The following is a 24,203-nucleotide window of genomic DNA, read 5'->3' as shown; positions in this document are numbered from 1 at the left end:
TTTTTTATTCGTTATGCATGGCGGTGTCAAGCAGGAAGGTGCAGCCATTAGTTTGGACCAAGTATCAACAAGTAATATCCATTAATCGTGCTTGTTGACACGGTGATTAACACAAAGCAGAGGTGTGCTTAATGTAATGGTGTCATTCACTCCAATAAAAACGTCCTGTTTAAATGACACATTCTTGCCAGGAATCCATTAGTGTCTGTCTTCTCTGACATCCTGGCCCTCTCCACCTCCTCTTCTGAGCACCTCCATCTCGCTCGTTCGTTCTCTCGCTTTCTCGACTAATAGGATCTCTCTATGTTTATTTACAGCCTGTGTTTTCTGTTCCCTCTTAGCCTCGTCGCCGCCCCGTTTCGCAGCGCCAAATTGTTTCTGCTTGGTGAAATGTCAACAGCGTTTGTGACATCTGTGTGCCAATTATGACGAGGATATTGCAGTCAGCCCATCAGAGGTAGCGGTAATAAATGCCCTTGTGCTGCCCTCCGTTTTTCTACTCGTGCAGTCATTACCGATCGCCACATGTTTCCGAGCACCTACATTACCCTTAGCTTGATGCGCCCTCCTCGCCCTCCCCATTCAATCTCTCCTCCCAGATGAGTTCAACTTCAGATTGCTTTAATTGCTTTTTAGTATTTCCCATCAACTGGAGGAGAAAAAAGTAAATGCATTTGATATAGTGTTTGCTCAGGTATGACCGTAAATTCTGGGCTTTTTATGTGTTTTCTAAGGCTGTCATTTTAACACATTAATTAAGCGTGATTTTTAATCACGTAATGAAGTAATAACGTGATGAAAGCATGAACACAGTAACCTCCCCTCAACCCATATGTAAATTATGCATTTAAAGATATTATTTAAAATAATCTTTGGTAAAATGTGCCTACCCTTTATGACAAGGTTCAATTTGTTAGCTTTAGTTAGGCTAACAAATCATTAAGGTTCATGAACTAACAATGAAAAATACTTTTACTGCATTTATTAAACATTGTAACATTTCAAGTGAATGAACATCAATTTGACATTAACCTTACTAAATGCTGTAAAAAAAAAAAATTGTAAAGTGCACATTTTCCCCCTACCATCAGAACCAGTTAAGTACCACCTTAATTTTGTGTACATTTTGCATCCCATGTTTTGTAATTTTGTAGCTGACCGCATGCAACTGGCCTTACCAAATTAGTAATCAAGCAAATACAAAAATATACAAAAAATAGTGTGAATGGCCCTTTAATTTTGCATCAGATTGAAAACCTAGACTGAAAAATGTATATTAAATGTTTTTGTCTTGATTTTTCATAAACTGGCTATTCATTATAATTTAATAAGTTGTTACTGTTAACATTGAGAAAATAAATTATTATTAAAAGAAATTCGTTGAATTCTCTTAATTTTCTCAATATTTATATTTGCATTTCAAATGAGTGACAGAGCTAGTTAGTTTTTTTTATCAACAATATCTTTACATCCTACCAATCTTTCCCTTATATTCTCTTTCCTTCATTTCTACATCATTCCTTCCCTCCGCCTCTCTTCTTTTCCTCAGGTGTGACAGTAATGATGAATATGTCTATTGAGACCCATCTTGTTAAAGAAAAGATGGCTTCCAAGGCAGTGGACTTAATGATGTATGGCTTCGTCAGCTATTTGCCTCTGAGGTCTGTGTTAACTAGAGTAGTAACATTCCTCTTCTGTGAAATAACATGCTGGAGCTGAGTGGAGGAGAGAGGACTTGAAAGAGTGAGGGAAAAGAGAGAGGAAATGAATCACGGAGGGAGGTCTATAGATGGAGAAAAAGAACGTCTACGTCATTGGATGTGAACAAGACATTATCCGACAGAATAGAGTGGATTTGCCGCAGTGTCTGCAATGCAACCGCATGGTTTCTTCTAACGACTGATGGCAAGAACTGAGGTTTGCAGATGTCTCTGAGGGGATGAGACCGTTGTCTGTAGCGTTGTTTAGTTACCGCAGTCCCAGAGCACGTGTCGTGCAGCCCAATTTGGCTCAGGCTTTTCAGACTTTCCGTCAGGGACGGTGACCCGTGCCGGTGACCTCCCTGCCCTGCTGCCCAGGCCTCGGCCTTCTCCCAATCTCCCGTGGGGCCTCGGAGCGCCGCGGCCCGGGCTCATCACCGGGAACTGGGACTCCTGAGGTTGGCTGATGAGGTCTGAGCGGACGACAGGCTCATCGATTAGCTGTCCCTTCAGGGCTGATCTGTGGCTAACGGCCGGCTAGATTCTCGAAACCACACAAACACACTGCGTTGGCGCTCACCGCTGTGACTGTCGCCCCAATCCCTGTTAACCAAGCTGAGGATATATCCTCAAGCCAGGTGAGCAGATTCATATCCTCCCCATGAATAATCATGCCAGATTAAGTCTGGCTGCATGGGATGATGGCATACACTGTGGATGACACGGAGCATGACTGATGTCCTCCATGATGCCATAAAAGTCTGGAACGTACTGTTCTGTCACTGTTCAGCGATTTGAAGTGTTGTTATTGTTAACTAAAACTGTTAAAAAACATGTTAATTCCATTCCAAAATATAATAGAAATATTATCATGTGGAAAAACAAACTTTAATTATTTATTTAAACTGAAAGGTTGAATTACTAAAACTACTAAAAATGAAATAAAAATAAATTAAAGCTAAATATAAATGCTGTTTTTTTATTCTTCTCAGTGAATCTTTAGAGTCCATTCTCGAAACAAAAATAGTTCAACTGTTTTTTTTCACTGATTCATTCAGTGGCCATTTCTGCAGGTGGCAAATATCTTTGTGTTTTAAACAACCGAAGACAGGTTATTAAAATTGGCATTACTTTAATTAAATTATAAACAATTACAACAATAGGCTAAATAAATGAATCATTTAGTTCATTCATGAACTAGTCTCGTTTAGACTCAAAGCACTGACTCGATCAGTGAAGGGGGGGCGTAATGATTCAACTGATGAATCAAAATCAGAATCAAATTTTCTTGTGTTTCAAATTAGTGTTTGAACAGTCACATGCTTAAAAAGAGAGAGAGATTTGAACAGAAAATATTAGATTTTGCTAACTCGTTCACTTAAAAGATTCATTACAATATTATGTGGAAGTTTCTGGTTTTCAGAGGTGCTACGTGTGAGCCAGACAGTTCAGCACTCTCTTTGTGGAAATCAAGCTAATCACGGGCAGTATTTAATGGTGCTTTTGTGTGGCCTGACTAATGAAACGACTCTGTAGGAGATGATGGCCTTGCTGATGTGTGTGGGGAAAAGGAGGGGTGGCCCAGCTGTATTAAAAGCTTGATTGTAATCATTTAAGCATCAAACGCTAATGTCGGGACATTTCTTACCCTCATGGAGGAGCATAATTATACGGCGTGACCTCTACTGACCCGTTAGCCTGCTCCCAGCATCAGAATGCCTGTCCCACGTCACTGATGGCGAAGAGAGCATTTTGTAAGATGGATTAGATGGCTCTTTTAAAGGCCATGGCCTCTTTAATATTGTTTGAGGAGGGAAAATGAGAAGGGAGAGAGCAGGGTGGGATGTATATGAAAGTAGACAGAAAGGGGATAGATGAAAATGGAAAGCAAATGCAAGGCAATCTACGAAACAAAACACCCCTATTTAAAGAAGTGTGTGTGTGTGGGGGGGGGGGGGTGCTTCTCATTCTAGAGCATTTAATTGGAGAAAAATATCAGGGCCATAAAACTCTTTTTGATTTCCTTGAACTATGAAAATTAGTACTTTTACCTCTGATTTATTCATCATTTCCATTCAAGCACTAAGTGCATAGAACAAAACCAACGGGGAAATTGAAATCAGGCCCAATTGGCTACAATAATGTGCCGCGTGATTCTCTAAAAGATCTCCTTCCATCAACGTCTCGCCGTTTGTGTTGATGTTTATCAAAGAGCATCATTGGACTGAGCCTGTACTCGGGTAATGTGCCGAGCTGTCACAATGACGGACGCGTCATGAAAAGCCCTGCCGTCCTTTTCTCTTTTGGAGGAGTCCATCAAAATTTGCAAGGCTTTCTCGAAAGGCACTGACAGAACAACAAAGTGTCTGAGACGTGTCGGGTGGCGGGTGTCTGTGGAGATAATGTCTCGTCAGCTTGTTGACAAATGAATTTTCTCTCGGTCAAATGGGGGGTATTTGCATATCAGACTGTTGATGCGGTGCTCTCAGACTGTAGGATATCCGATGCAGGTACTTCTTTCTGATCTGTGTCAATTCAATTCTTGTGTTAAGTGGTTTGTATATGTACAGTGGGCCAAACATATATTTGAACACTTAAGCTACACGTATGAATGTCAATGTACAATGTACGTATGAAAACAAATGGGTAACTAACAGTCTCGTATTTGATCACAAATACAGTATTATTGACTTTTTTATTATGATTTAAAACAATTTATCTGATAAAAACAGTTGTGCTGTTTATTTTTGAGGAAAACATGATACAGGATTCTTTGACGGAAAAAGTGCATAATTTTTTGATACATTTTTGAAACATTATAAATGTATTTACTGTCACTTTAATGCGCACTTGCAGAATAAAATGATTACTTTTTAAAAAAAAATGTATCATACTGACCCCAAACTTACAACGGAATAAACTGGATTTGATTTAATATTTTGTGTGTAATGCAATCATTTTTTTAAGCATGGACTAATTATCCAAATACTTTTTAATGTACTAGAATGTGAGTTTGTTGTGAAGGACACCTATGTAGGCTACATCCATCTCTCCAGCAAAACATCCAATAGTGTGAATAAACTGACAGGAAATTCAAGTTCCGGTCTAAAATATGGGCAATTAGCACCAGCTCCATGCTATAAATCTTGTGGTGAAAATGCAGAGAGGCCTCGTCAGAGCGTGCAAGGCAGACTGACACAGATTTTATTAAACAGTTGATCGGCTGGCCTAATGTAAAAAGAAAGATTTGCCTGCCTCTAAATGGGCTGCAATGCCAGGCAAGCGGGTGGACCTGTCTGTGGCTCTGCTGATGAAGATTAGCTGACTTCTTAGATTAGGTGAGCGTGGTTCGTGCAGTCAACTGAAGTGGCAAGACAATAACCCGGTGTTAATTGAGCGTAACCAGATCCTGCAATTGGCCCCCACTTGTGTATACTTCTCTCTGGCACCTGTGTGTTTGTATGAAGCAGGTATCTAATGAACAGCCCATGCATGAGGTTTTTTCTTCATTTAGACCACATTCTAAGACAAATGGCCTCTTCTTCTTAGAGTGAATGAAGACAAACAACACAATTTGCCCAAAGTAATGAAGAAAACTGCAGCCCACAGAATTTTTAAGTGTTATATTGCTGTCTGTTTTTGATGTTGAACCACCGCAACAAGCAATTTATTTTGACATAAAAATATAATTTTAAATGATTCTTGTTTTAACATCCATAGAAAATTTATGTAAAAACATGGTGTGGCATATGATGGACCTCAACACGAAGGGTATAAGGAAATATTCAAGATTAGGGGCAACAGAATGTAAAAAAATAAACATGTGACCACGTAACACCTACAAATAAGTAAATGCAATTCAATTAAATGTAGTAGAAAAGCCTTAAGGTAGTTCAGATAAAGGCCAAATTAATTTTTACTAGTGGTAACCTCTTTCTTTTTGAGCCTAAAATGATCAGCTGTGGTTGTAGCTCAGTGGTTAAACCATCCAAACTGTCCAAAGTCATCAGTTCAAACCCCAGAAGAGGCGATTTGTGGTTTTTAAGGGCTATTTTGTTGCTAATCATCACTGCCCTTGAGCAAGGCATGAAGAGATGTACTATGAGCCACTTTGGATACAAAAGTGTCTCATGCCAGTTTTTGTGGTAGGGTGGTAGTTACACAAATGGCCTTGTGGTTCAGAGGTTTTAGTTTAGAATCACTAGAAATTTGCATCTGGTGGGGGTTCAATAAGTAAATACACTGTGCTAGCAATCTGAAGGTTGCCAGTTCAGACCCCTGAAGGTTGTTTCATGGGCTGGAGAGTTTTTGTCTATATCACTGTTTTGCCCTTGAGCAATGTACTTCTTGCTCCAGGGAGACGGTACCTGTAGTAAACATATTGATGCAATTTGGATAAGAAAACATCTGCCCAAACCATCTTTCGGTGGTAGGGTGGTGGGCTTTAATCCGAAGGTCATTTTTCAAACCCCAGTAGTCTTGATTCATGAACCAGAGAGTTGCCGGGATTCCCTATCGCCATTGTGCCCTTGAGCAAGACACGATAGTGGGGTTAAGCGGGACCGTCCTTGTAGTAAATGTACTGTAAGATGCTTTGGATTCAAGACAACCTTTGAGTTTTAAGGGGCTTAACACATCTGCAAAGAGATAAGTACTGTGAAATGTTTAAGAAAACTGAATATAAATTAACTAACCTCTGGTTGCACAGCTGGCAGGCAAAGCAGTCCAGGTGATAGACGTTCTCCTTGGCTCTCATGACCATCTCAAATGCTGGGATGAGTTTACTGCAAGCCGCACAGTTCCCCGTCACACCGAACAACCTGACAGATTGAAAAAGATGTAAAGTTTTAGGGTCAGAATCATTTAAACCAAGGTTTGATCAAGATCTGCCAAGGTTTGATCATTTGATCAATGCTCAAATTGAAATGGGATTGTAAGGAGTGATTTATAAACCAATCACTCGGTTGATTTTAGTTATTCAAAAACATACAGAGTAACCAGTGTAGTTGGATTCAAAAACAAATGACTCATATCAACCGAATTTTTTTTTTATTGAATCAAAAACATATAAAAGCAGCCATTCACAAACAAATGACTAGTAAAAAACAATAGAGCGTTGGCGCTTGCAACGCCTAGGTCATGGGTTTGATTCCCAGGGAAAGCAAGAACTGTTTAGAAAGTAATGTGTGTACCTTGAAATGCAATGTAAGTCGCTTTGGATAAAAGCGTCTGCAAAAAAATGCATAAATGCGTAAATGTCAAACTCTAATGAATCATCCAAAAAGACAAACCTTTTATTCTCTTTCATAGGAGTTTATATAATACTTTTACAAATTATTAGTGTTCACTCAAGTTCACACATATCAATTGGGCCACGTTCACGCAGCAACAGAATATGTGTGTCAGAACCTCTGTGTGAACGGAACCGGACTGGACAACTGCGCTGCACAGACGTGTGTCTACCTTGTGTTTGGGGGTTTTAATGTGTGGTTTACTGTAACTTACAGCAACATCGATATTAACTGAGTCATCTGAAGGGTTTAGAAGCAGTCACTGTTCTCCACCGGAGCTGCTTGTCAGTTTCGTGTTCTACGCTCGACTCAAATGTTGCGCTCTCCACCCAGATATAACCGCTGCTGTCAGTTAATAAAGAGTTAATCTGTCAAATCTTTGACTCGATTGGACTGGTGTTGTGCCAAAAGTTATAAGACTTTTCAGTTTTATGGACATTGCAATCTTTAATATTACTTGTCACTGTCGCTGTGGTCCAGGTAAGAGAATCCGGGCTTGACTCTCGTTGCACGTTCATACAGACACTACTGTAAGTTGCTGTGTGAACTGGATATTTTGAGACTCACACCTGCAAGTAAATGCGGTTGTCAATCCCAAAAAATTACAGTGTGAACTTAGCCTTGGTATCCACCGAGAAGTGTGTGTTGATTAATACATCTGCAACTTTTCACTGTCATTTTTTTTTGTCACCAGGTTAGAAGGTTCACTTTGTAATTCACAGCATTAGCTGAAAAACGTATTTCATTTGAATACATATGAAATTCGTTTCATATGAACGCAAAACTGACATTATAGTTGAAATGTTCCCAGCTGAACAAAGTGAATCGAGCTGAATCAAGAGCTTGTGAATAGAAATGGAAAACTGTATCGATACCAAGTCCTACTCCAATTTTCCCATTTGATGATGATGCCGCCTTTTATGATATTTTGGCTTGCTATAGACTGTGCAATGGATAAAAGCACAAAAGCGGAGTGTGATGTGACCATCATGGAGATGGCCGGGCCGTGTGAGGTTAACGCCACAGAGCGGCTGCCCAGGGATGAGCCTATTATCTTCCTGCCTGCTCGCGGGACATTACGGAGAGAATTCATTAGGGATTCATGGCTGTTACTCTACTGCGACCTAGACCGAGTAAAGGGGGGTAGGGGGAAAATAAATATCTGATAACGAAATCATATAACAAAATAACCTATTAGGCGGACTTCTTCAGGCACTTTTAGCCGTCGTTGTTAAAATGATAAAACTGCATGCCACTCTCCGGCTCTGTAAGAGATCGCAATCTGATAAATGATCTTGGGGCCTGGGATATGCAGGGTTGTTTATTAACCTTCAGAAACTATGTTTCCCACAGGCAAATAAAAAAGAGCTGAGCAGATAGATTGTACTCTCATGAATACCTACAAAATTAAGGGCTACTGTGAACGCACCTTGAGACGATGAAGGATATCTCCAGTAGCATTCAAGGTAAGAGGAGAAAGGAAACGAGACTTTGTCCTGTGGATTGGTGCCGATTTAATTAAAGGAATTATGTCTTTCCCTTTGAGCTGTCTAAATATAGACATGTTCATGTTATCACGTCTCCACTATTTTCAAAAAAGTGCATAGCCAGAAGGCCTCCGCATGAAACCGATGAAATGATGAGGCATATTGTTTCCACTCCCATCTTGCAATTAAATATATCATAGATCTGCATGCAAATAGAAAAAAGGATGATAGATTCAGTGTGTTCAACTCACTTATATAAAGAAAATGTTTATGCCGCATGTATTTATTGCATGTTCTGGAAAGAAAAGATGCATTAATGCATGTGCTGGATTTCAGCTGATGAATGATAGATGATATCCATATGAAAAAAATGATGCTTGAAGGTCTTTTTATCATCAGGTTAAATCAAACCAGTATTGGGTTTGCCACTCTAGCGAGCTGTGAGCTCAAAACGTCTCATCTCGTGCAAATTTAAAGTAACCAATACCTTTCCTGGAATAGGACAGTCATGCCTTTTTGCTTTGAGAATTTGAGGACAGAGGTCTGTGCTTTGCAAATACACTAGGCATTGAGTGAAGACGGCTGCCCTCACCTGAGAATCTGGCTGTGTAATACATGCGCTGCACAGAGAAATCAATAGGTGTTTTTATTTAAAGAACCAACTGTTTTTTCCCCCAATGAAATGGATTGTAATCCATCAGCAAGTAGCTGAGAGTATCTTGACATAATGGGGGATTTGCTATCTTCCTTTTGACTGCTGATTTTAGCTTTTCTCTTGTTCTAAAAATGACATGCGTACCTTTGGCTCATATTTACATTCACGTACTCATTCATTTTGAAATTTGAGTTAGATCAAGTGAAAAGGAAGACTCTTGAGTTTTGGTGAAAGTGAAATGGTTTGCCAGTAGATTTATGCATCTGAACTTTTCTTTGGAATATAAACACTGGATCAGATTAAACAGTAGATTACAATTTTTTGAAGTTCAGCTATTTACAGCATTTGTGGCATAATGTTAATTAGCAAAGAACATTTTTTTGTCACTTTTTATTCATTTAATGCATCCTTTCTCAATGAAAGTATTCATTCCTTAAAAAAAAAACCTTCTGAATGGCAGTGTAGATAAATAATATACCTATATGCTCTCTAGATATTGGTCGACCACTAGTGGAGAACTTCCACAGAAATTATAAAGACCCTCAAAATTAGGGAACTGTGGTCACCATCCCTCTGTACAGGAGACTCTCAGAGAGCTCTGTTTCTCAGCCCAACAGTAAAAGGGGAGGGGCGGTAAGACGGATGAAGCCCTACCTGCCACTTGTCTTTCACCGGTCTGCCAGTTTGATGCCACAGACGCTAATGGCTCTCAAGGGAGGTGGCAAATTAAGCGTGCTTGGCTTGTAATGAATTTGGAGGTGCATGTTCTCTAAATGCAGTCTGTAAGAGAAGGCACTGAGTGTCCAGAGACAAATGCAGACCAGCCTTCCCATGTATGTTCTGCAGGGTGAAGAAAACGTACCATGGTTCAACTGAGTTTATCGCTCAGTCCAGTTTTCCATCAATGGTCAGTGGCTGTGTAATATTTTAATAGCATTGAGGAAATCAAACTCACTTGGACATAAATGCTTACAAAATAGCATTTATATTTTATCAGGGCTGAAGAGGCAGCTTGAAATTAAAATTCATAGCGGCTCTGGATTCATAAGTTAAAAGAGAATGCGCAATCAGTACCACCTGATTGGACACAAAAGGTGTTGGAGGTGCACAGCGGCTTTTCACAGTTGAATGGCACCTATTTGATGAGAGGAAAACAGACACCAATTAAATTATTCCACAAGGCTTTATCCTAGTGGTCGCCGCAGCGAGGCTCAAGCGTGCAGCTTTACTGTAATCATTAGACAGTGCCCCAATGGAAAATGCATGAGCGATGTCACCTCAATATCCTCATCCAGCTACACAAAATCCTTGTAAATTACTCTCTATCAAAAAGAGACCCCTCTGGGACTCTAATATGCAAGTGATTCAGATAACACAAAGAAATGAGACACATTGATATGATCCAAACTATGCCATTTTGAGACCCCTTATACCAGGGGTCCATGGAGAAGATAATAAATATTTTTTATGAAATTTCTAACTATTAAGTAATTACTTCTGTAAGAAATGATCCAGTGCAATCAGGGTTGTGATTTCACAATTGAATTAGTATTATTAAATTCTAAATCAGTTTAATTTGAATTGAATATGAATTAAGGTAGCAATCATGATGCAGCACTGACATTCGAGTTTTAAATGTATGAAATGCCACCTATAGAAATTTGTATTTAGTTTAATACATTAACTTTTGAGGGCCAGTGTGGAAGAACACTTCATTTTAGGAAATACATTGCCGGTGTTGAATCTACAATTCAGTAAATTCCGCTTCCTGCCAATTCAATTCAAATTGAATTCAACTTCCTGTGGGGTGTGGCCAATTCAATTCAAATCCACACTCTTGAATTGAAACCGAGCTTGAATTCTGTACAACCCTGGTAGATAATGTTTTTTAATGAAATATATTATGGAGAAAATATAGCTTTTTTTTATTCTAGGGTTCCTGGCTCAGAGTCTGGGCAGGGGGTCCCAGAGCCTGTAAAGATTGAAAAAAAAAAGGTAAATGGGATTTTGAACCAAGCAAAGCATAATGTTTATCTTAAACGTCAGGCCTGTATTCTTTTCGCTTCATTTGTTTGGGTATTTTCTGAACATCAAGGGCAACAAATAAAGCATTGCTTTTTCCTTTCTGCACCTTTTTTCATGGAAAAGAGAGAGCATGATAACACCACCACCTCCAGAACCATTTGAAATTCTGACAGTGGCTCCCTCTCTCCATCTTGCTCCTCTCTCCCGCCGCCACCCCCGCGACTTCAATCGCTCTGGCCTCAGCGTGCATTCATCAGCTGCCGAATTAGAATTTGTTTCCTCACAAACCATTGATCATCGGCCTATTACCAGGCAAATGACAGTTAATTACCCACTACATTAACCACCGGGACCCGGGGACCGGCCGCCTGTGCCATCAGTCACAGTGATGAATGTGGCAAGTTCAGTAATGCGCGGCCGTTCTCGCGTCCGCCTGCCACGCTGAGAGCAACCCCTGGATCTCACTTCTCGGCACCCAGGGAAAATCTATGGCAATCTGCATAATTACAGGCTCAGGGTTAATAACAGACAAATGATTTGTTGCGTCTCGAGCAGCAGGCTCTCTTGCTGCTACCGTGCGGCGCTGTGTCTGCGGTTAGCGTCGGCGCTAACTTTTAACGTCAATGTTTGGGGTGCTGCGAGTTTAAAAAAGTTAGATTAATCTTGAAATATTGATGCTCAAGTTACTGATGTTATCGAGATGATTGATCCTCACGTAAAAATAATGACTGTAAGTGTTTGGATCCTGAGTTAAAACCTTGATAGTGATTTTATTATTTATTAGCATAAAATGTATATGTATCATTAGCGTCTATGTGAAAAAACCTACCCGACAGTAAAAATAAGCATACTTGAGTTATTTCTCTACAGCTAAATGTGACTTTTTAATAGGACAATTGATTTTATAATATAATATAATATAATTGAATAAAAGTTTTGGGCCGTTGTTGTTGTTGTTAAAAAGCCAAAAGGCTTCAGTTTTGTCATGGTCATGATTTTCTACTTGCTTGTCAATTTCAGTTGTGTTTAGGAGAAGGGACATTCTCATTTTAGACAGCATTTGATTGGACAGAAATCCGCGTAGTATAGGATGAGTCATTGGTCATTTTGCCGTATTTTCCCCATAGAGATTTTAGAGTTTTGTTCTGCACAGCATTTAGAAGTACACTAGCATTTAGATCACCTCAAAAGCTAGTACACATTGACTAAAAGGCTGAAACACCCATTTAGATTTGATGTGGTCTTTAAATCTGATCATGCACTACAATATTGTTAATAAAGGTAAAACTAAAAAAAAAACCTGATAATCTGTAGATTAGACCAATTTATGATTATGATTTTTAAAAGGTAAATAGTTGTAATTACCCATTTTATCCTCAGAAATCACAAAATCACATGTTCGTTTAAATAAAGGTATTGGTTTTGATAGTATTTGGGTTGAAAAGAAAAGATGCCTGACCAGTTGGAACGAGTTGGCAGATGCTATCAGACGTGTACTTTCTTCAATCTAGTGCCTACACGTGTGATTTTCAAAGATTAAACAACTCTTGGGGCAAAATTATTTCAATTACAGCGGGCGTGACCTGGGAATTGTCTGTGGGATAAGATTTTCCTCCTTGAGTGCCCTGACTTTGCCTGGCTGCTGGCTCAATCAGTTCTAATCTGCACCTGGACTCTGATATCCTAATGATGAATTATGGGCCTCTTAGCTTTCCACTGCAGGGCAGATAGAACAGCTCTCCACTGACCTGTCAGCTCGCTTAGGCAGAGGCAGAGACCCACGATAATTGCCCAGAAAGACCATGTGCGTGTTTAAAACTCATGAGCATCACATGAACATCCTTCACTCATTAGGCCCTTCACTCTCCTCTTCTCTCTCTTCTCGGTAAAAGCGCAGTGAAGACAGCTTTTACAACCCGGGCGTGAGATCGAGCACAGAAATTCTTCCTGAAAGTAAAGGGTAATTGTTTTCTGACATCGAAAGTTACTGCCTCAACAGGGTAATTACTGTAAACAGCCCTCTAAGAAGACAACAACTTGAGGAATTGACTCGAGAAACTGCTATTATGAGATAATAACGTAGATGTTCTTATCAGGAGATAGAGTTTAATGGACTCCTGAAAAACCATGGCAGTCAAATATTTTCACGCATCTGTGTATTCAATAAACAACCAAGATGAAAGGTGCGAAACCCCTTTCAAGTGAAACCAAAATAATTATGCCTTTACCACACAAAAACCATCCAAAAGCTTTGGAGCGCTTTTCAGCAAGAAAATCTGGCAGGGGTGTGCGGGGATTCGGAGGGGTATTTTGAAGAGGGGTGTAATGAAAGTTTTCAACCCCCGCAGGGCCCAGATGTGCACTTTGATAGGCACTTCTCGGTGCCAACCCACCTGCAGTTGCAAGCTGGGCACCGGGGTGTGCCACGCTAGCCCTGCAATTATCTGCACCAAACATGCTCAGTCCCACGAGTCATTGCTCTTCACAGCTAATTAAGCTAATCTCAACTGGAGGGGACCATCCAAAAACATAATGTGTCCAGGCGAATGATCTCAAAAGCGTTTAGCTCGAATGGAAATGCCAGCGTTGTGAGCTTTACGTTCCCCAATGCAAACAAAATGGCGGCTGATGCAGAGACTGCATTCACTGAGTCAATGTTTGGAATTGTATTTGCAGGTGAAAATCTTGAATTGTCTTGTTCATACAACAGCAGTCAGAAGCTCATCGAATACGAATAAATCTATATGAAGGAATAACTGAAGTCAAGCACCTGTTATATTCTTGCGATAGCCGTGAAAAATTATAGAGAATAAATGATGAAGATGCCGACTCCGCCCTCCCCCCATTAAAAAAACAAAACAAATGATCATACTAAAAAACATAAAATTGATTTAAAAAAAAATTCAAGATTCTGTAATTTCCCCCCCTAATATTATTAATGTAGAGTGCTTTGCATAGCTCAGGCTAACCAATCCTCTCTGATTTAATTGACAATTTCAGGCAGTCCTTTTTGTTTTATAACAAAACTGTGAGTGAACTTTTGTTTTTAGCACTTTAAACCAGGGCTGACAACCTTATTCTGCTGCTTTGTTGATGGATCGAGAAAAGGGTTCCTGAAAGAGCATCCTACAGTTGTTTATGGCATTGCAGAGTAAATGTGTTGAGCTGTCGCGTTAGGGCATTGTGTAGGTGTCGGCACATTAAATGGATCATTCTAAAGGTCTAACTTCATAGAAAAATGTTGGAAAGATGCATGGCAGCATATGTGGCCTTTGGTGAAGGATAGTTATGGCTACATGAAATGCTTCAGCGCATACATCACCTAGGAGTGAATGTCACTTTTAGAGCGTGAGCTACTTTTCTATACTAAAATTCATTATCTACATGAGAGATGGTGACTTTTCAAAGAAGAGATGTGCCTTTTGCTCTTAAGAAGTTTACAAGGTCTGTCAAAAAAATAAGTGTTTGTTGTCTGTTCTTCTATTTTTTTTTTTGCACAAATCGTATTCTGCCAAAGATTGAAAAGAGGGAGAAAACAATCCCGTCCAACCCCTGACCCCTTAGCTGAATCCCTGACCTTCCCAACAGGACAATTTAGCACGGAAGAAAACTAGAAGATTAAGTATTTGCACCTCTACTTCAAATTCGATCAATGGTGATTACAAGTGCCCATTTTGACCTCTCTGCGATTTCAGGTTACATGTGAAAAGCCCAATTTAATTACAGAAAGTCAAGAACACACACATTTGCAAGAATGGAGCATTATTGGCCACGTAATTGCCAGACATGTGAAGTGAATTGTATTGAGGAGAGGTTAATGGTGGCAAAGCTTTTTTCCAAGCACAACATAGCAATTACAGGACGCCTTCAGAGCTTTTAACATCTCCACGCCATCTCATTTAACACAAAATAGAGGCGAGAGGGGACGCTGGATTTCTTTGTTCTGTAGCTTTATCTGCTCATTTATTTCCTGAGGATGCAAGACTTAAACCATCTGTTCCTGAGATGAGAATGTGTTCATAATATGGAGGCCTCCTGCTTAGAGCGGCTGTTTGAAATGTCACAAGACACAAGAAACTGTGAGAATGGGAGAATGAGATGAAAGAAAAATCATCTTGTGCCTTATTGAAGGATCATTATCACTCGCTTGTGGCCAGAAACTGGACACAGTCAGAAGTACACAAGGTTGTATTTCAAATATAACGGAAGTTGTGATCCTTTTTCTCCCCTATTGTTTTGTATATCTGAGTTTAAGAGCTTCTTGAATGAGAAAAAATGTAGGGTGGGACTTGATTTTGCTGAGAATTGATTGGATTGTTGTGGTTTGCTTTTGCAGTGATCTCATGTGAGTGACAGGTTGTTTCGCAATCACACCAGTAAACACGTCATTAGAGAACAGAAAATGTGTCACTGCTAGAGGGATTTTGATTAAATGTTACGAGGGCACATGAATAGAAAAATAATAATGATGTGCAGATAAATCATTTATAATAAATACGGTAAAATAATAATGTGATATGTACAGTAGTCCTAATAATGCTGGTAGCCTATCATGTATCAGTGCATATAAGTTTATGATTGCAGGATATTTGATGCCAGCTATGTCTAAAATTTCTGTTTAATTATATTTTTAATTAATGAAATCAGTTTAGATCTTTATAGGTTTTTGTATTGTACATTTTTCCTGCATACATTGCAAGCTTCATGACTGTCAGTACAATTGAAGCAGATTTGTGTTGTTGTTGATGAAGGATGGACAATCGATACGTTTTTCTTTTTAATTAAACTGACTTATCAGAGAAATTTAATTTAATTGAAGTAACAAAGCAAAGTTCCTAAATATATGACTGAATAATTAAGGATTTTAAATCAGTGATGTGTAAATCTGAAAAATCAGATTTTTAACTACCGGTAAGTAGAGTTTTGACTGTAGGAAAGGGGTAAACCAACAGCGTCATATTGTTGTAGCACTAGATTTGCAGATTTCATCTGTGGAAAGGTCTTCAAAACCATCCTGATTAATTTTCCTTTCCTTTCTTTTACTGAAAAAGATAATTAAGAAATATTTAATGTAGGATTTTAATTAGACAGAATCCTGAATGCCGCCCCACATTGAGCTTGAGGGGTGTTTTTGTGGGCCCAATGATTGAAATGTTTTAATCACTGATAAAATAGATTGGATGTATTTTTTTCTCTCTCAGGAATTCCCACTGGCAGTTAAAATGAAAACCACCTTGATATTATTCAGAGTAAAGTAATTAGTAGAATGAAGATAAAGCCAAATGAACTCTTGATCAATACATTAACCGGCACCCCTCTCTCTCCACCCACCTCAATGTTTTCAAAATCAAATTAATTATACGCACTCCTCTCAGTATCAAACCCCTCTGTCGCTTTGTGCCGGGGACATATGGGTATCAGAGTAATGCGTTACGGACAGCAGCACCTACACTTCCCGCGGTGTGATGATTCTTTTTTATGCAGATTTGTGGTAGAGAGAAGCGAATCAGTGCAAATGATCTTGCTATCCAAGCCTGACAATGGAGAGGTCTCTAATGAACAGACCAAGAGCAGACTGCTTTTTTTAAATGAGAGCTTACAAAGGCCATGGGTCTGATCAAATCCAAATAGCTGGAATGAATAGTGTACAGGGATGACACAGTAACTTTGATTGCAGGGAAGATGCTTAGCTATTTTACGACAGCATGCTGTGCCAGTTATGTTCTTTTTTTTTCTTCTTTTTTGTCCGTGTTAAAGTATCATCTCACTTTAGAATACAATGTTAGTTCTTGTGACCCTGCTTATACTTAATTAGTCAGTGCTATACAGCAACAAAACCAGCAAACAAAAAACACGCAAGACTCTGCAGTTCTGTTCTGTCTCTGTCTTTGCATTTAAATAGCCAGCCATGATAGCGTTCAGCATGCAATATGCACAGCATTTAGAGTGCTAATCACAGTACAACAGTTTAACACACTCCATAAAGGAACAAACCAGTGTGTACGATTGATCAGGATGTGCGTGGCTAATGCAGAGGAGCTAGGCTGAGAAAACACAGGGCCTGTGAAATGCACAGACAACAGGACTTTGACGCAAACACTAATGCAGACTTGAGGTGATGATACACGGGGCAACTTTTTGTTTTGGCACTTTCCCATTGAGAATGGGCAACACATTTATATCTGGATAATTTAGATTGTTCGTAGGCCCTATGTCTCACCTGGTTGCCCTTTGACGGAAACATTGCCCAGCAACGTTGCTCAAAAAGCTGTCCTGTGTATCATCATGCAGATTCAGCACAATCAATGTGGTGGTGACAGCGCTGAATAAATATTTGCTTTTGCTTTTTACACGTTGAGTAATCCTATGTGTGTAAGCTCAGATTTACATGTAGTGAAGAGGCTGGTTGTGATTTCAGGAATGCATTGATTATATCAGGATTATAGGGAAGGAAGAGAGTGAGGAAAATAGATAAAGAAAGAAGAAAGGAAAAGGTGAGGAAAGAAAGAAAAAAATAAAGAAAGTCATAATATCAAATTTGTAATAAGAACATTCAAGTCAAGTGAGGTGGACATCATCTCTAGAGCATTAAATGTTGAAATAGGGAAGTATCCAACACATTTACACAAGGGCTCTTGTCAGATGATTTAATAAAGTTGTTCGTTCTTTTGGTGAGATGGACTTGTTTGTGGATGTGTCCGGTTCAAGGGCAAACTTGAGCGCCTCATTTGCATTCTTCTCTTTCTTTTGGCTCTCTCATGAATAAAGTAGGACGTTAAAACGGCTGCATTTACATCTCATTTTACACAAGCACAGTTGAGCAACTAGGTCTGACTGGTCTCACCCTCACCATTAACATAAAGAATAAGATACTTTATTTACAACTTAAATATAGGGGGGAACGCAGAATTTTGATTATAGTCAGAATAATCAAACAAGTTTGAGACGAGAAAGCATTTAAAGTCTTGCAAGCAGAGCTCTTTAGCGAATGCATCTGTGTTTACCAATACTGAAAAAATTGTGTGCCTTCTGCACTTTTCAGTCAGGCTACGCTTTGGTCTGCTGCTCTCGATAGAAGCATGTGTATTGATGTAACATCCACAGCAAAATAAGCCTGACCATGTGATCATATGAGATATTTTGGCAGATGCTGTGTGCCTGGAGCTGAGGGGCTGAGGTGAGGAGCATCCAGCAGCGTCTCACAGTTCCGCTAGGCAGCACACTAATTGAGAAGTCGCTCAGGGGTTGAGCACAGGGGGCTCGCTGCACTGTGCTCCCTATCCAAATCAAGCCCCTGTAAGTGGGGCTGACATGGACCAATCACCATCTGGAGGTTCCTCCACTAAACCCCCACCACTTCCAGACTACCATGAAAGGATCTTCTGTTATCTTCCCCCTTCTTCATCTCCATAAAAGGCTCATTACTAAGGTGCTGCAACTGAGGGTCTGAGGCCAAGCATGTACTCACGAACTGCAGTGTAACTCTCGGTGAGTGGAGTTGACTGCCTTGTGTAGGTCCGTAGAGCTGCCAGTCACACATAGACGAAGATAGTATTGTATTCCAGAGTGAGCTTTGTTATGTGAGGGTAACACATACATAGCATTGTAGCCCTAAAGCAAGCATTTCAGAGAAGGTCAGAGGTGTGAGTTGGGGCTGCGGTGCTTTGTTCCGTTTGGTTGTTAAACTTGCATGTGAAAGAGACAGCCGTAGATGCTCCAGTTAGATACTAAGAGGCATTGTGGTCTCTTGAAAACTGCAAACTTATCACAGTAAAAAGGACTCATGCCATCAGCGGCTCTTCAGACTAAAGGTGTAAGCATAGCAGACAGGTCTGGAGAGAGGGAACTTGCTTGGACCAATGACCCACCAAGCTGTACTAAATAATTGGATGTTCAGAAAGTGTGAATGCAAGGAGTGAGAACGCCTTAAACAATAAGCCTGAGATCTTCCATTTTAGCCCTCGGTGTGTTTCTCAGCCAAACAGCTGGGATTTTTAAAAAAGAGCTTGCGGATTTACAGACTACGACACATGCACTTGAAGAGAAAACCGTAAACTGGGGGTGTAGGTTTTATGAGATTGTGATGCAGCCCAAATTGGGTTTACACCTAATGGCAAAGGGATAGCCAAAATAACTTTTTTTTGTGCTTGCGTCTGATCCTACAACAACATGGTTGTCTTTGTTACTCTGCACAAATCGCTATGAATAGTTTAAAAGCTACCAGGCCATGCTAGACGATGCTTCAGAAGAGTAGGGTTTATTTATTCGGCCTTACTCTCAGGGCAGAGAATCCATTCCTGTCTTGTTTGTTGGATTGGGTCTGTTGCTTTATCACAGGTAAAAGAGGAGTTGGTTTTGGAGGGATTGTTCTAGGAGGTTGGAGAATGAGCTGCAAGGTTTTCAAATGGCTGTGTCGTGAGCCAAGATGGCGGATGGCTTCCAAGCTCGCAACCCAGAAACAAAAGCCGATCGGTGTCTGCCAAAGCTCTGGGGGCAGCAGAGGGGCTTGCATATCTCGGCGTGTCAAGCGACAAGGCTGGTTATCACACTCTCACATGCCGGCAGAGAAGAGATGCCAGCCAAGGATGCAGTGGCACCACATCCCCGACCACAGCTGTGCCAGACAAGGCAATGCTGCTTCTTGTAAAAGAACACTGAATTTCAAATTAAAATTGAAAATTAGAAAGAAAAACATGCTTGACAGTTACAGAACATACAGACCTATTAAAGTCTTCTAAAAGCACAAATCTCTCGCTTACTAATGCGCAGTCAGGCCTCCCTAAAATGATATACTTGATCTTCAATATTTTCCCCCCAACAGCAGATATAATATGTGGCCGATATTCTTCAGCCGCACCTCTACCTAATCTGTAAATCCAAGCGGATCATGGACTCACTAGAAGCAGAGAAGAGCTCAAATGAGGTAATATATGCATGGAAATGACCTACGGCAATCCTCACAAAGAGGGGGCTGAGAAAGGTCAAATAGCCTCAAAACTGTGCTCAAGTTTAATTAAAAAGACAAAGACGAGCGGTAAGTTCCATACGCTCTGCCCAGATTATGGCTTCTCGCTTAGGAGAGCCAGGGCCTGGGTTCTTTGAGGAAGCTCCCGGACCTCTTCCCAGAAGGCCTTGCGCCATTTTCCCCATTCCTTTGATGTCAATATAGAGCATTTATCAAGGGCATAAAGGTTAATCTCTGAGGAGCAACGATATCAAATGGTTTGGAGCAGAGGAAAAAGAAATCCACATAAATGTCTGCTGTAGAAAGTTAAGTTCAGGGTACAGGAGTGATCGCCCCATTGAGTCCAGTCAGCAGGTGCAGGATTTAATTTTGGCATTAAGCGATGGCCACAATTTCTGAAAATTAATGTAATGACAAGAGTGCTGGGAAAAATGAAGCGCCCATATGGTCGTAATGCCCGTGGAGGCTTTTTCGACAACGAGATGTATCACGACAACTATTTTGGGAAAAGTCATCTCTACCAAAATGAAGCCTCATAAGGCAATATTTGACTCAAGCTTAAAATAACCTCGTTCAACGGCTTTAGGGACTCAAACAGACAAGGGAATAATGAGGGTAAGAACACATTTAGGTGCATACGCACCTATTTATCCAGTGGAGACTTAACATTACAACATTTTCTTTCAATGTCACTATACGTTATTGACGCCTATTGTCATTGATGGATGTACACAATGTCTTGGCAGCCTTGCTTTCTACTGTGTTCAAATCATTAGAGAACTGTGTGTATATACAAAGACAAAGCAAAAAAAAAAAAAAAAAACAGAAATGAATACAGCTGAATACGCTGAAAGGTACTATGAGCAGCAAAAAACAGTTCCTCCAGCGTTACTATAACAGATAATGTCACACCCAGCAGGTAGTCGTGTTTTAGAGCATGTGTTCCTAAGCTAGCAAGGTGTTTTTCCACGGACGACAATTTTAGCTGTAGCAATCCTACACGGTATCACCTGCTACCGTCAGGCGTCATGAATACAAAATGATGGCTTTCTGCAAACAGAGTATTTCAAAGCCATTTGTCTAATGCTTTGTGATTGTCCATCTTTTGCACGACTGTCCAGCCAATTTCACTCTTGGGACAAAGTAAACACATTCATTTGGCAGGTGCAAGCTGAGATATACAGTAGTACAACAACTCTAATAAAAACTCCAGTGAAGCGAAACACATTAAAATAAAATTACATTTAGAGGTATAAAGCAATAAAATGAGGCAAATGATGGACATTTAACTTCAGTGAAAAAGGCTCTCGCTCTCGTTGTTTCGTGGGGAAACGGTGGCAGTCCAAGGCAATAAATCCACAGGGGTTCCTATTCTTGCTCTGGACCAAATCAAACCCATCTGAAGCCCCTGGGTGGCCCTTTACTATCAGCAAGCAGGGTCAAAGTTGACAGTTAATCTAGCCTTGGCCTCATGGAGTCGGTCTACTCGTGGCACAGTTGAAGCCATCCAACATTTTGCATGCCATAAATCCACAAAACAAATAGGACTTGAAAAACAGTCATCCCTCTTTCCCCTCCTTCCTCTCTCGGCTTATTACAAGGTTCCCATACGCTGGCTCAAGAGTGCAGCAGCGCCTGGAAAAGGTAGGGCGGATTAGGTCTTTATAGTCCTCTCCCAGATTAGATGGAAATCATAACACAGACCAGTGCACTGAACTCTGACCCCTCCAAAACCAATTTCATTTGGAGAGATTGGAGTGATGTAGCTGGATGTCTATGTGGTACAGTGGAGAAAATTAAAGCAGGATTTGTAATGCATTCAAAGTGAGAGTGCACGGGAGAGGAGGTGAGCACAAATAAATTGCTGTCACTACCCTCCCACACACATCTCCGGCACCCTGTTTCAGTTATAACATTCATTTTAATGGAAACTTGTTGGATTAGAGGTGGTGTAGGGAGATTGGAGGAACACTTATTTGGAATTGCTCTGACCACAGGAATGGAACTATGCAGAGAACAACAAAAGCCGCTATTTTTAAAAGACTGATTCTTTGCAAAGACAAAAAAATTGTTCAGAGCCAAGTTAATTTTATACATCCTTGAGCTGTAGACTAATATATTGTGCCTCAGTGTAGCAAGTGAATACAGTAATACAACGATTTACAAAATTTGTTTAAAGGGATTGCTCAGAAATACTAAACATATATTATATTCTTTCAAATATTTTTTTTTAAATATTTAATCATTTATAATATTATATTAAACTATAGTAATAGTTATATTATTCAATTGTATTATATACACTCTAAAAAATGCTGGGTTGTTTTAACCCAATTTTGGGTCAAATATGGTCAAACCCAAATGTTGAGTTAAAAATGTAATTAAAAAATATAACCCAACAGCTGAGTTTGTCCATATTTGACCCAAAGTTGGGTTAAAACAACCCAGCATTTTTTTAGAGTGCAGGCACAGATGAGTAAATGGTAATACATTTGAATTATTTGTTTTCAATACATTAAATATTAATTATAAATCTATAATGCAATTTGTATAAATTATTATAATTTTATAAATAATTAGAAATGTATATTATATCATTAACGTTGTATAGGTACAGTCAATTTAAATTAATAAATGATTTGTTTAAGTAGATTTTATGTTATTTTATACCTATAATAAATATAAAAAATTACATTTTATACATTATTATTATTTTTAAAACTACTTACAATATATTGTAAAAAGTAAATCATGGAATTTCCTTTTCTTCATTTTATTTATTTATTTTTAAAGTTTAGGCCACAGAAATGGGTGGGACGACAGAGGGAAATGTGACTGGAGGTGGAAGTGGGGAGTGAGACATTCAAACACTCTGTCTTTGCCCTGTCCTGTTCTAATAGATAGCTTCGTGCTCTGGCAAAAGGTATGCTTAACAGTGCCAGGTGGTGACATCTTAATTTTTCACGGCTGGAAACATGGCCGTGCCCTACTCCCCAATCGCTCCCATGCATTATTCCTGCCTTAAGCACTCATCCTCTGGGGAAGCAGGGAGGGGGGGATGGGGTATTGTTTTACAAGGCGCCCAGCTGCGGCCTAGTTGCCTTGCCCTGGGTTCTTTTCAAGGAGTTGTCGTGGGTGACCCCCTCTGGCTGACAGTTATTAATAATAACGCACAGCGGGGAATAGTTCACCTTGTGGCGGTGGAGCGGCCGTTGCTGTTTAGAGGCTCGCTGTGCAGCCTCCAGGGGCACGAATCATACAGGATGCCAAGGGGGAACAAATAAACAAACAGTGGGCAAGCGCGTAAAAAGACGGTAAAATTCTTACCTTTAAAGGGCACCTATTATGACATTTAAAATGTTCCTAATGTTGTTTAGGGAGTCCCCAACAACAGTTTTACGTGCATGCAATGTCAAAAAACACTTTTGTTTTCGTATAATATGCATTTATTTTTACCTGATTTGCTCACCGACTCCCAAATGATTCGTTCAACGACTCACTTTTCCAAACCCCTCCTTTGCGCGACGCTAATCTGCGATTGGTCAGATGACCCAGCAGTGTTTACAGAGATAATACTTAGCCTATTGTTTAACACGGAGTACAATGATGCTTTTATCAATTAAATCGTGTTATAATAATGATTATAGTCCACTGCTTTGTATTTTGTAGTAAAAAACTAAAAATAAGATAAAGAATTTAATGTTATGTTAGCGAGCATAGACCAGAATTCATATTGTAAAAGCACAATCAGTCTTTGTTTGCGTTAGCCCGATGCATAAACATAACGGTTTTACAAAAAAAAATGCAGTTACGTTACTACGAGGTATTATATTCTATTCTTTAAGACAACTCCGAAAACAACGACAAACACTTCACATATCTCAATACAATTGTCATTGAAGACCTAGAAGCTAAACGGTGCTTACACAACAAACAAAATAATTATTAAGCATGCTACATAAAACATAAAAGCAACAATTATTAATAACACTTACAGGTTGTGATACGGAGGAGGAAGCTGATGCAAATACACTTGGAACTGAACCTTCCTTCAATATCAGCCGCCTCGCGAATCCAAGT

At 39.7% G+C, this 24,203-nt stretch overlaps 1 protein-coding gene across 9 annotated transcripts in view; it reads right to left on the bottom strand.

Moving 5' to 3' along the window:
- lmo3 (LIM domain only 3) overlaps positions 1-24,203 on the bottom strand; it is a 42,882-nt gene that overhangs the window by 3,069 nt on the left and 15,610 nt on the right. For all 9 annotated transcript variants that reach the window (XM_079623767.1, XM_079623770.1, XM_079623762.1 and 6 more), the window contains one exon: positions 6,395-6,520. In XM_079623767.1, the coding sequence (XP_079479893.1) occupies positions 6,395-6,520 (126 nt within the window). The remainder of the gene's footprint in view (positions 1-6,394; positions 6,521-24,203) is intronic.

The sequence above is a fragment of the Phoxinus phoxinus genome (genome assembly GCF_949152265.1).
Source record: "Phoxinus phoxinus genome assembly, chromosome: 9".
Taxonomy (NCBI): domain Eukaryota; kingdom Metazoa; phylum Chordata; class Actinopteri; order Cypriniformes; family Leuciscidae; genus Phoxinus; species Phoxinus phoxinus.
This window is presented reverse-complemented; position numbering and strand designations above follow the sequence as displayed.